We start from the raw sequence: 13,873 nt of genomic DNA, 5'->3' as shown, positions 1-13,873 counted from the left end.
TGCCTGGGGAGATGCTTCAACTGTATCAACCTCATAATTATAGAGGGGTTAGAAGGCACAAGCAAAACATCCAGCCCAGCAAATTTCTTTCATCTTTCCAATAAAGCAGCATCAGAAATCTTCAAAAGAAGACTCAATGACAAAAAGTACTCATGTCTGGTTCTGGCAATGCAGCAAACTGAACAAAAGCAGAACCAACTCCCCCACTATAAAGACACACAGAAATGCTACATGAAACACACCAAGTCCATCATCACTGATGCCTAACTATACCGTGAGGCCCCCTCCCCAAAACGTTATGCAGAAAGGAGGACGTTAGCTTACATTTAAGTCCTTTTAGAATCTTTCTTTTATTTGAAGAAGACACCTTACCTAAGATGACCCCACCTGGCAATACTAGTTCGGCATGCTTATCCAGGACACCAAACCATTTTGTTTTTAAAGAAGAGGTTTAGTGTAGATTTAATAATTATTCCCAGAGGAATAATGTGGCTGAAAGCAAATGGTTAAGTTTGGAGATAACTGTCATATCTAGATCACGGGGGGGGGGGGGGGGGGGGAGGAAACATGAGACTCCTATGTTATGTAATGAGAAAAAAAAGAAAGACAGGGAGTAAACCTTCAGAAATAAATGATATACAGTCATTTACAGTAAAAATTCAATAGATGGATGGAACAGCAGAGTAGACACAAATGAAAGTGTGAGTGAATCAGATGAATGCAGAGGAGAGAGATAAAGGGGCATAAATACGAAAGAGAGGCTATGTGGAGTTGGGGACTGTCTAACACGGGTCTAATGGTAGAGGGGGGAGGAGAGGCCAGAGTTGAGCAGATGATGGCCGAGTACTTTCCTGAACTAATGAAATATGTTAGGCCAAAGGCTCGAAAGTCCTGAATGAGATCAACAAAAATAGATGGCTACCCAGGCACACAACTGTTTCATTTTTAAATGCAACTTAAAAATTATCCAGAACAAAAATGATTACCTACGAATGAATAAAAACAGGACTGCAGTGGAATTCTCTGGAATGAATCTTCAAAGTGCTGAAGAAAAATAACTTGATCTAGAATTCTTTGCCCCACTTAAATACTATTCAAGCTTAAAGACCAACAAAATGATGCTCAAACCGAGACTAAGAGTTGAGCCTTCACAGCAAAGAACTACTCCAAGAGAAGGAAACGGAGCCTCAAAGGGAAAAATGGATTTCACAGATCAAGAGTGAACACAGCAAAGAGCAAGGCCTCACTAAAGATGACAACTGTGTAGGACGTCAGCAAATGCTGGGAGATGACGGAACATGATGGAGACACACAGGAACGGGGAATCCGCATGCAAACTTCCAAGGTCCTGTGTGACTCAGGAGGGTGGAAATAAGAATTCACTGTAGACTTTATGAAGTTGAGGAGACATATTAAAAACTTATGGGCAACACTATAATACAGAATTAGAATGAATGACTATTCAATCAGTAAAATGAAAAAACATAAAAATTCAACAGAAAAGAGAAGGGAAAAAAGAAGAAAACACACATACACACCAAAAAAAAGGTGATAGAAATTATTCCAAAATAATCACTATGCTAAATGAAAATGGGTTACATTTCCCCACTAAAAGACAAGAGACTATCAGATTCAGTCATTAGAGTCCTAGATGTATATCTAGTTTAAAAAAAAAAAAATCACATTTGCACAAGGAGACCAAGAGTACTCCATACAACACTATGAACGGGAAACCTGTACGTCCATGCAAAGAAAACTGCATAAAATGGTATAATAAACTCTAACACTGAAGTAATACAGAAATTAACTAAATTAACTAAATCTCTATGATTCAACATGGATTCATCTCAAAATATAATACTGACTGAAAGAAAGCTATCGAAGGAGTATAAACAGTATAAACAGTATAAACAGTAAACCATTAACATAAATTTTAAAAAATTTCTCAGAATATACTATATATTGTCATGTATACATACACATGTATTGAAAGTATAAAAACATATCCAGAGAAGAAACACATGAACTTCAGAAGAAAGTTGTATCTGAGAAGGGGCTGTACTTCAGATGCATTTTTATATTTCTTTTAATTAAATTCAATTAGCCAACATATAGTAGTACATCATTAGTTTCTGATTTAGCATTCAATAATTTACCAGTTGCATATAACACCCAGTACTCATCACATGCATTTTTATAATATTTCCTTTTCTTTTTTTAAGATTTTATTTATTTATGAGAGAGAGAGAGAAAGTGTGGGAAGAGGGGCAGAGGGAGAAGCAGACTCCCCACTGAGCAGAGGACCTGACGTGGGGGTTTAACCAACTGAACCACACAGGCACCCCTAATATTTTCTTTCTTAAACAAATAATTCAGACCAATAATAAGAGGTCAATATTTGTGAGGTACACAGATATTATTTATGTGATTTTACTTTCCATATTTTGAAGTAGTTCTGAAATTACAATTTAAAATAAGAAATGCAAAGGGGAAGAAAGAGGGAGTTTTGGATCTGTGCCAATCCAGATCCATCTATCCAGATAGCAATCACGGTTTTTTAAAACTGCATTTTAAATGTTGTGAATGAGACTGTTCTCTCACTCTATTCACAAAAGACAGTTCTAACTGCAACGTAATAAACATAAACAAGTACTCAAAAAAAACAATCTTATCTGTAATCTGTGATTTTGTTTAAAGTAAAACCGTGGGCCAGGCATTTGCTTTCTCCTTTTTTTTTCTTTTGGCACTTGCTTTTTTCTACCCTAGTGCTCATGATACATGTGGTGGAGCCATATTAACAGAGGGAAGAAACACTGAGATCACAGATGTCTTCTATGCCAGTGACGTGTGTGCAAGGAACAGGATGCTGAGGCCACACCCAGCGGAACACCTGAGTGGAAAGCAATGTGTCATGTTCCTTGGGAATAGTGGGAAGGCAAGAGAGGCTTAAAAATCACTGCTCTGTAGGGGCGCCTGGGTGGCTTAGTCATTAAGTGTGTGCCTTCGGCTTGGGTCATGATCTCAGGTCCTGGGATCAAGCCCCGCATTGGGCTCCCTGCTCAGTGGGGAGTCTGCTTCTCCCTCTCCCACTGCCCCTGCTTGTGTTCCTGCTCTTGCTGTGTCTGTTAAATAAATAAAACCTTTTTTTCAATTTTATTTTGTTATGTCAGTCACCATACATCATTAGGTTTTGTTGTAGTGATCCACGCTTCATTGTTTAAGTAAAATCTTAAAAAAAAAAAAAAAAAATCATCACTGCTCCGTAGAGTTTGGGTCCTGACTCCATGTGCTTCTGGCTTCATAGGGGAATTGATTCTTGCATAGAGTCCTTAAGAAGGAGATGGAGACTGTCAAACAGAGGTGGCCTTAGGTCTAAAAGAAGAGGGAGTTTCTTGGGGGTAGAGACCAGAAGAATGAAATAAACTGGTGTTGCGGGGTTTGAGTAGAACTATGCATAACACACAGGCTGAGAGCTCAAAGTGCCTCCTCCTGAGGAAAGGGGCCAGCAGTTCTTCAAGTTCAAAGGCTCGTGTCCTGCACAATACTGATCCTGCTTCCCCCGCAGCTACCAGTGAGTCCCAGGATCAGTGTACAAGACCCAGGCCGATCAACAGGGATGCTTCCTTTTGGACTGTAACAAACCAAGCAATCTGATCCTCTCAGCTGAGGGGGCACAAGAAGCTAGAAGCAGGAGAGCAGACACACCAAAACGGTTCCACGAGGGAGACAGCAGCTGCCTGCGTGGGACTCCCACATCTGACATGCTAACAAAGGAGTTAGAAGTGTCTCAGACAGCTTGCTGGGGGGTGGGGTGGGGTGGGGGCAGTGGAAACGAGTCCAGCTTGGACATCTACCGCATCACGAGGAAAAGCCACATCTGGCATTGTGTGTTTGGGGATTCTCAAGCTGGAGCTCAGGGACTTTAGGTAGCTTGGGGAAACGGGGCCTTTGATAAAGACGAAATATGCTCTCCATCTCAGACGGTAGAAAGGCACCCAAGAATTTTACATTTGCTATGAAGGGCACAGATTTACAATGCTGAGTAACTAACAGAAACTAAGGTATTTTTTTTTTTTTAATTTTTCAAATCTTTTTAATCTTTTTTTTAAAGAATTTATTTATTTGACAGAAAGAAACACAGCAAAAGAGGGAACACGAGCAGGGGGAGTGGGAGAAGGAGAAGCACACTCCCTGCCAAGCAGGGAGCCCGATGCGGGGCTCAATCTCAGGACCCTGGGATCATGACCTGAGCCGAAGGCAGACGCCTAACGACTGAGCCACCTAGGTGTCCCAAAGTCCTGTACTTTCAATCTAAAACACACCACTGTTCAAATACACTTCTAATCAGGGATCTACAATCATTTTCCTGAAAATAAACACTAATTTTTTTTTGAGATAACTACAAGTAATGCCAAGTCTCTCCTTTTAATCTATCAAATGTAATAACTATGAACAAGTCTAAACTTTTTCTAGATTTTAAACTCTGTTTCACAGTTTTCAAACCGTCATTTATTTATTTTCCTTCTTCCGGTAATTTTAAAGTTATAGTGACTCTCCCCCTTTCACTTCCTTGTTACCTCCCTTCTTTCAAGACTTCTCTTTGTCTCCTTTAAGTGACAGTGAATTTTATTTGTATTAGCCTAGAACTTGCCAAGGCAGCTGTGAATTCACACAGGATAAAATAAACTATCCATGACTACGTATTTTATATTTCTTAAATTCCTTACAGACCCAAATATGTAGATAAGCAGAAGGGTAAATAAAGACTAATAAGACTCTGCCAACTGTGTGACCACAGGCAAACAGCTCCAGCTCTTGGGACATTTGGCTGAAACGAGAGGCCCAACTAGGATCCATGACCTCCTCAGTTTGTTCTGTCATAAAACTCCATGACTGCCCTCCTAGGTTTTACTAGTCAATAGAATATAAATGCTAATTAAAAGAAAAAAACAGTAGCTAAGATGAAATGAAAAGCTTGACAAAGGATAGGTTATAATGGTATTACTGATGGGTTTATGTAAATACAGGAAAAAAAGTCACACCAAAATCTAATGTAAATACCACGTAACAAGTAGTAAAATGTAGGGCTTATTTTCAACTCAGGAACACCTGATCTGGGCATATTTTTAGAAAGTGGATTTAATTTAAGGAATTACTGCTGTATGTACTCTAAATCATCAGTTAAAAATGTTTTCCTCCACTGTATATTTCTTGAGTCTCTTCATCCAGTGCTTAGACGGCTCAACCTCACCTCTAGTTCTCACCAAGCTGTCCCAGGAAAATCTGTAATTCCTACTACAGTGCTTCTGGAACCCTCCAAATTCAGTCCTATGTACACAGCAGCAATTTATACAGCACTGTTCTTCCCCTCTTTACCCAAGAATGACCTGTTTGAGAGAGGTTAAATTCTGAAGTTCTAGCTGTACCTCCAGGGCTTGAGAAACCTATAAGGCAGATCCTTAAGTTCTAGAAGATTTAATAATTTAAATATTTTTTCTCTAGAATGCTATGCATAACAATAAACTGTATAAAAGCTTTCTTTCCTTTTTTTTTTTTTAAAGGATTTTATTTATTTATTTGACAGAGAGACAGAGAGAGAGCACAAGTAGGCAGAGCGGCAGGCAGAGGGAGAGGGAGAAGCAGGCTTCCTGTGGAGCAGGGAGCCTGACGTGGGGCTCGATCCCAGGACCCTGGGATCATGACCTGAGCCGAAGGCAGATGCTTCACTGACTGAGCCACCCAGGTGCCCCTATAAAAGCTTTCTTAAGGAAAGGGCTGTATCATCTATCAATTATGGGAAAATAAACTGTTCACTCTGAAAAACCTGACACCTTGCTGCAGTTTGTCCCTTGAACAAGAGATGTGCACAATGCTGGGCCCAGGAGTCACTCCTGTGCACTGCCCCTGCCTCCAGTCCTGCAATATCCATCTTGGAGGCTAATTAAACTGCCTTCATTCTAGAATAGGACAGAAAAAAGCGAAAAAAGGGGTTGTAAGCATTTCACAGAATATCAAGCATAAAAGTAATGATGGTAGCATCTACTACTCTAATCATAAACTCTTTAGCTGTCTTATGAAACATACACGCAGACAAGGCACAGACCTCCCACAGGTGCAATCAATACCTCTCATGATCAAACAGAGTGTTTTGCACTGGTGTAACCACCCAGACACCCTCTCGCACACAACCACACACAGACAGGGAGGCAGGATGGAGAGGCCTGAGGCTGATGGAGAATTCATTCTTTCCTCTAAACACCAATTTTAAGATTCATTTTGATTTCTCCCCTCCTCCCCTTATCTTCTTCTTTACTACTCCTTGGGGAATTAAAGCCACAATAAAAGGTTAAAAATCTAAATGGGAGTGCTTGCAAATGTTTATAAATGGCTTAATTCTCCACCCAGAGATTTAACAATAGTTTTGTGCTGTGAGACATTTGTACTGTAAGCCTGAAAGGTGGTCCCTCCCCTAAAAATGTATATAAACTGTGCTTACCCTTGGAGGGCAGCTTTCCTCCCGTTTAGCTTTAAAGCCTATATTACATAACAGTGAAAAATAGGGAGGACATGTTTTGATTTCCATTTCTTTCATTTTTATTTCAGCTACAACGTTTGCCTTTGATATCATCAAATATGGTTTCCACCCTCCCAGTTATACAGATAAAATAATTTGGCCCAAATTTACAGACCATTCAAATCTTAAACACAGATCTCACCATCCACTCTTCTTAGCTTTGAAAAATGAACTTGTCAAATCTCAAAGCTATTTACAGTTATCAGATCAGGTGAGAGGCTGACTTGCCAAAAAACACACTCAAACACAACTGCTACCCACTTCCTTCCTCCCCCACCTCCAAACCAGAATCCTGCATTTATTAAATGCTTAATAATAAAATGTTCACAGATCTGTTTTTCACATTTTGTTCATTTTCCACCCTGTGTTCTTCTTGCATAAAAGTATTTCTAGAAAATGATACGAAACATCACAAATCAATAGCAAACGCTTCTATTTTAGATATTCTAGAAGGCATATTTATACAAACAACTCTGGCATTTTGGAAAATCAATTTTAAAACATACTCAAAATGGATTAATGTATTTGCTCCCCCAGTCCCCCCTCCCATCCCACCCCGCAACGCAGCCGCCCTTATTTAGGAACACCATTCAGCACGGTGATCAGAGCACATTTAAGGGACAGACCTACCTCACAGAACATATAGAGAGACAGCAATGTGAGGCCAAGGTTATACAGCACTAAAATTCCCCGGCAAGAGAACGGCTGCCTATTCTTCATGTATTTTGGTCCCAGCCATACAATTAGTAAGTATATGACAGAGCAGATAAAAGTAGGTATATAATTGTCCAGAAGAAACCATCCTTTTACTCTGGTATCTGGAAAATAATAAAAGAAAAATATTTAGTGATTAATAAGGCTGATAAAAAAACAACCACAACTTTTTTTTTTCAAACACTAAAAATGTTCCTTCCCCGTAATTTTTTAACAGTCATCTAATACTCAAGTTCCTAATGCCAACAAAGCCAACTGGAAGGGGAAGCAGGAGTTTTCAATATTTGTCATACAAGGTGAAGCTCCTTGTTACATGTTCTGAATAACATGTATATCACACGTGGTTTTTGCTAAGGAAAAATAAATACATACATATTTACCAAAGAATCTTAAAGAAAGCAAGGAGAAAGCTAAATTTTCCACTAACTGTATTTACTGACCAGATGTGCTGAATGCTGCACAGGATAATGAAACTCCAGAAATGACAGGCTTTTTGAACTCCAGAGTCCTCACCTGATGTCAAGTGCCTGCCAGCCTGCCCGGCATGTGCAGACTCAGAGAAAATGGGCTATTCATCCAGCTTAACAACAGTCACTGATGAGAAAGGAGGCATCTGCTCTGAGTGCAACGGTCAACAGCAGAGGGGACAAATAAGAAGGGGTGAGGTAGCAATGACCAGGGAAGTGACTATTTAAGGGACCACGGGAGCAGCAGCGGCTTAAGAGAGAAGACCTGCATGGATTCAAGGGAGCTACAGAGGGAGGAGAGCTCTCCCCTGCGCTCCCATCCTCTTTTCCTGCAAGGATGAGGAGAATTAGCTCCAAGTAGCTGCTGGGAGCAATCTGCCAGCCTCTCCCTGGATGGGGGTAAACGCCCCGGCAGCCAAACCCCCTAGGTGTTAACCTGTCCCCTGCAAGTCAACTTCATCCTGTGGCCGACTCCTAGGAAGCCACCTCTGCAGCATGTTCCCCTTGGCATGCCGCTTTGATGAACCCCCAAAACCTATCACTCCTCAGTCTTCTCTACTGTCCAAGGTCACCTACTCTGGAGCTCAGAGGCGCATGCAGGTTTTGCCTCCGCCATCTTCAGAGAGGCAGCAGCGAGCAGGGACAGGCTCTGTCCCTCTACAACCTCCTGACTGGGCCACCCTGCTACTTTCTCCAACGCTTTTTCTCTTGATCTTGCAGGAAAAGCACCCATCCACTTGGGGGAACAGGTTGTCAGTCTCCTTTCTTGCAGACATTCTAAATTCTCCTGGTGTTTCTCTGTAGTGCTCCTCCCCAGGCTTCAGAGGGAGATGCCCTCCACCCTCTCCCCACTACTTATGCTAAGTAGGCTCCAGTGGACTTAAGGTGGAGGTTCTTAATGCCTTATGTTCTCAACTCTGGGCCCTGGCTATCAACTGAAAAAACAAGTTCCCGTTTAGCAACTAACATTAGGCGGTTACATACGTTTGTGTGCACACACAGATCACAAACGCTGTAACTGCACACACAGAAACCTCCCATTTCCTTTCACTTAATGAAACAACTGTGGCTATGGAGCTCTGAGGAAATGACAGTGGGGCAAAAGGCGCTGGGGAAGAGTTTCCTTGTTCTTAAATCCATGCAAATGAATAGATTTTTTTCCTCCTCTTCCGCAGGTGATGTCTGGAGCTTCTGCAGTCATGAAAGGTGGAGGGACTTTTCTGAGGACAGAACTGCTGATACACTGAGAATACAAAGTAGAAAATGACAAGAACAAGTGTCCTTGGTCCCTGAAATAACTTAGGGGTTGCTCAATCTTGGAAATGTAAACTGATCATTACTGTTTCAGCCATTCAAAATTGGATTCTTTTGTCCCATAAGGTTGAAAAAATGCATCATCTCAACACAAGTAAATACAAGATGATCTAACTTGTTTTTCTCATTTGGCTGTACGCTAATTTACTTAAACTTTCCCCTCTTGATGAGCACCTAGATTATTCCCAGTCTTGACAAGCAATGCTGTAGGGAACACCCTTATTCCTATCTTTACATAAATGATCAAGATTAAGCTCTAGGATAAAGCCTCAGGAGTCAAACAGCTGAGTCAAAGGGCATGTGCTTTTTGATTTCAATGGAAGACACAATTACCCTCCAAAGGGTAATTACCCTCCAAAGGGTACCCTCATACCAACTAGACTCTTTCCCCACATCATCACTGTTCTCAAACATATTTCATTTCTACCACACTAAGAGATGAATTCCTTTTGCTATTTTTTGTACTTTAAAAATCATAAGTGAAACTGAAAATCTTTTCATCTGTTTAAAAGCTTCTTGCAATTTTTTAATGACTCTGCGAACCTAAAAAGTTCCTTCTTTATAGATATATCGGGAGACATTACAGACGATATTCAAAGAGAGCAATAGGGAGCTGATTTACTTACTACAAGGAAACAAATGAGGAAGTATAAAAAAGTGAGGTCAGGTGTATATACTTACGTGTTGATGTGACACAACACAAAAGGCCATTAACAAGCCCTTAAAACTGTAAGAGGGGAAAAGTTTTAAACTACTCCAGCAGTGCATTTTGGAAACCAGTCTCAGCTGCAGACTTACAACAACTGAGGAAAACATACCACCACGTGAAAGGTGCAGCATTCTCAGGCTGCAGGCTTTCCAGCATAATCTGAACCCCAGCTACAGTCAGCAGAGGGTCACAGCAGCTGTCTCTCTGTGCCGAGAGCCAGGGATACCACACCACCTCAAAACCATTGTCACAGGACTTCTCCAAGCCCCTTGTTATCCAGGACAAAGTGTTAGTCTTATCATAGAAGACACTAATGTTTTCTAGAATCTCTTCATGCAATATTTATTAAGTGTCTACAAGGGGAGGGGAGCAAAACCAAAACCACCTTACCTCGGGGGCCTAGCAATGCCTTGAAATAGGTACTAAGTGATGCATCAAAATTTTCCATTTTAAAACCTATTAAGAAAAACAGACATTGATTAATCTCTACTCAAAATGCTTTTTATACAGTGCTTTTTCATAAAAGAACAAGAACAAATCCTTTTCAAAGAATATGCTACAGACAAGGTTATGTTGAAACTTTTTTTTTAATTCCCAAAGTAACTTGTGTGCTAGGTCTGATTTGAAAATCAAAAGGAAAGACAGAATCCCGTGAATTCACTTTATAAAAGAAGTGCCAGTTTTCTGAACTTCTTTTCGCAGTTCCATAAAAATGCTTTCCGTGAAGCTGGAATCTCAGTGGGGAGAAGAGTGGAACTGGATGGAAAAAGGTGGCAGACGGGAGAAGATTCCATCTGGGCAAGAACCAAAGCTTGAGGTAAGCCTGTAGCCAAGATAGGAAGAGCCATGTTGGAGAAAGGAAGGCCCCGGTGAATAGATGGTTTCCTCTGCTTGCTATTTTCATTAATTATTATTTAAAAATATTTCATGCCCATGGTAAAAAAAATATTTAAATATTAAAAATGAAAAGAGGTGCCCCCCCAAATAATCTCACTTTGCTCCAACCACAATCCTAAAGCCCCACTGTCAGAAGGAGCCTATGGTAACATTTCTTGGACCTACCTCGACTCTTCTCTTGAGCACAAAAGGGGTCATGCCAATGGGTGTTTTTTATAATTGTGGATTTCAACCCATTAATAGATGATCAGGTCAGCTTAGCATTAAAAAGTAGTTACAATAATACTAATCAGAGTGCTTTGCCCCTAATGAGAATGAATATTTTCATAAATCTTTAGTGTTACTGTATCACATAAGTATGATGATATATACCTAAGTATCATGTGCTGTGTTGTGATATAAAATATATTCTTACTGTGGAGGTTACAGTAAACAAACAGAAAACAGTGTTATATCAAGAAGAGTACATATTACTTGCTTTCACTTAAAACATCTTGGAAATATAGTCTCCTATCAGTAGTTACAGATTTACCTTCATCTTCTAAGATTTTATAGTTCCCACAACTCCCCCCATTTAAGATTTACATTTACGGTATAGCTAAGCATCTTTTCATATGCAATATCAACTAGATTTTCTATATTAAAATTAGAAGGCATATGAAATAACCACAAATATTTTACTTTCCCAGGGCAAAGGCAAAATTGGTTTTATTAACTAAGTAAGCTGTTAATCATTTAATGATACTTCTCTTCCTTGGCTTACCACACTGAAGTATATGTATTCTCTGGCTAATTTCATGGATAAACTTTCCTTCATCCATGGACCAGTTACATCTGGGTCAATCCAGCCGGCAGTGAGACAGAGACAGGTGGAGCCACCAAGAACACTTAGAAAGAAGTCGTTACCAGGGTTCTGTTCTGACATCTGCCCCAGCCCTCCGGGGCGGAGAGTGGAGTATGCAGGGAAGGTACTGACTCCCTCAACCCATGGCTGGAAACCAGGAAGCCACCAACTTCCACACATCCAAGTGCCAACAATTATACACAATCACAGTACTAGGTCACCTCTGAAATGAAACAGTTTTTTTTTTTTTTTTTTTAACATACTGTACTCCTAAGACCATTCTGGTCCTGATCCATTTTCCTGCCCCAGACTGAACCTCTTCAGGGGACAGAAGTCCTAGAAAATCTTGAGAATTGGTTAAGCTTTACATTTCCTAAGCAGAATTTCTCTTAAAAAGAATGCCATCCATTTCAGGATGTTTTATCTATTCAAAGTCCTGCAGTTGGGAAATAATTTTACTGTATCTATTTTTTTGTCATCTACCGAAAATCATCTAGAACACATAAGTTTTAGAAGACAAACATCATGTTTTTGTGAAATTGAAATCATTCTAATACAATTTAACTTTATCTGTGATGGATGGTAGGCCATGTATATGAAGTTATGAGGTTCCCTTCACCCCCAATCAAAAGCAAACAGGCACAAGGAGGAACAAGGTTGTGAACACCTTGACTACTGGATTGAATTACCGATGGACAAGCTGCCCACCGGGGACAAATCCACCTTCTTCCAAAACATTTTAAATCTAAATCCTGCTTTTACTTAATGAATATAGAGCTTACTAATGGATCATATTACACATACAAAAATCAGGTATTAAGCACAAAGGGGCTGAGAGCAGGTATACAGGCGTAACAGGCTGGCAGGTGATTAGGTGGCTAAGTGCTGGCCTCTTTATCAGACCACTAGGGTTGTTATTTTTTTATTTTAAAGATTTTATTTATTTATTTGAGAGAGAGAGTACATGCTCGTCCATGAGCCAGGGGGAGTGGCAGAGGGAGAGAGAGAAGCAGACTCCCTGCTGAGCAGAAAGCCAGACACCAGGCTCAATCCCAGGACCCCAGATCATGAGCTGAGCTGAAGGCAGATGCTTAACTGACTGAGCCACCCAGGCGCCACAAGACCACCTGGGTTTGAAATCCTTTTTGTCCACTACTAGCAATGTTACTTTGGATAACTTATTTAACCTCTTATCTGTCATATGGTGGCAAATGTAAAGTAATTGCCTCAAAGGTTAAGAAGATCGAATGATTTAATACACATAAGATTCCTAGAGCAGTGCCAGGCATGCAGTAAGCCCTCGATAAAGGCTTCGTACTGTATGTCTGCAACAGGTTCAGCTCCATGAGGAATACTGCCAACCATCAGTGGTCATTCATGCTTCTCAGCAAGGGCACTGCTGGCCTCTGTCCCTGGCCCCTTATGTACTCAATGCCATCAGCGAGCCCCCAGTCATGACAACCCACCCACAATGTCCCCTTCAAGTGCTAACACCCCCAGGGGGTCAGCAATGGAAGGTGGGTGAGCTGATAGCATCACATGAGAGAGGAGCGGTTAATATGAGGCATTGAACATGGAAGGTAAGGCTAAAATGAACACAGTGATTAGATACACAAATATCAAGCATCTACTGTGTACAAAGGATGGCTGAGCAGGGATAAACACAAAGGAGCATAACTAGACACGTAGAACTAGACGTTCATAGCGCGGAAAGGAGCCAGAGGTTATAAACCAAAAACAAAACGAAACTCATCCCACAAATAAGTAGACGTTAGAATGATGCATGCTACGCCAAGCTGTATACTTAGTACTAAGCTGTCAAGATACCATTCAAATAACAGGATTCTGGGATCATTAGAAAAATACCTGACAAAGCAATAAGGCAAACGTTCTAAATTTTAACCAAGAGGCCTCCCAGAAGGGCTGTAACCAGTTGTGTTGTGTTTTTTAAATGTAAGGAGGATATAGAAAAGGTGGAAACAAGTAAAAAAAAAAAAAAAAAGTCAACTATGACAGGGAACAGACCTGTGGGAGAGAGCTGGGAGGTGGGGAGAACATGAGTGGTATTGGAAAAAATGAGGCCCAGGAACTGGTATAACGACCTATCATTGCAAGAACAATGCCTAGGAGATCGTTCAATTTGAGAATCTAGGCTAACATCACAGCAACAGAAAAGCAGCTTGATTAAACATAAGGTAAAATTTCAGTCCAAGCATCCTGAAGCCAGCAGCAGGTTACCAGAAGAAACTGAAATTTACAATTTGGAGATATTAAAGAATTCTGTTACAAGCCATCTGTCCGGAGCCATCCCAGCCTAAACCCATCTTGAACAGAGGCACCGAGGAAGCTGGCAG

The 13,873-nt window shown here is 40.6% G+C and overlaps 1 protein-coding gene across 3 annotated transcripts in view; it reads right to left on the bottom strand.

The window, feature by feature from the left end:
• Nucleotides 1-13,873, bottom strand: part of ELOVL5 (ELOVL fatty acid elongase 5) — an 83,149-nt gene that overhangs the window by 22,749 nt on the left and 46,527 nt on the right. For 2 of the 3 annotated variants that reach the window (XM_027601488.1, XM_027601489.1), the window contains 2 exons: nt 10,169-10,234; nt 7,205-7,392 (listed from right to left, as the gene is read on the bottom strand). In XM_027601488.1, coding sequence (XP_027457289.1) covers nt 7,205-7,392; nt 10,169-10,226 — 246 coding nt within the window. In that variant the 5' untranslated portion in view covers nt 10,227-10,234. The remainder of the gene's footprint in view (nt 1-7,204; nt 7,393-10,168; nt 10,235-13,873) is intronic. The other variant, XM_027601490.1, reaches the window with a different exon arrangement.

This window comes from Zalophus californianus, chromosome 7 (genome assembly GCF_009762305.2).
Source record: "Zalophus californianus isolate mZalCal1 chromosome 7, mZalCal1.pri.v2, whole genome shotgun sequence".
NCBI lineage: Eukaryota > Metazoa > Chordata > Mammalia > Carnivora > Otariidae > Zalophus > Zalophus californianus.
Note: the sequence above shows the minus strand (reverse complement) of the source record. Positions and strands in the feature narration are given on the sequence as shown.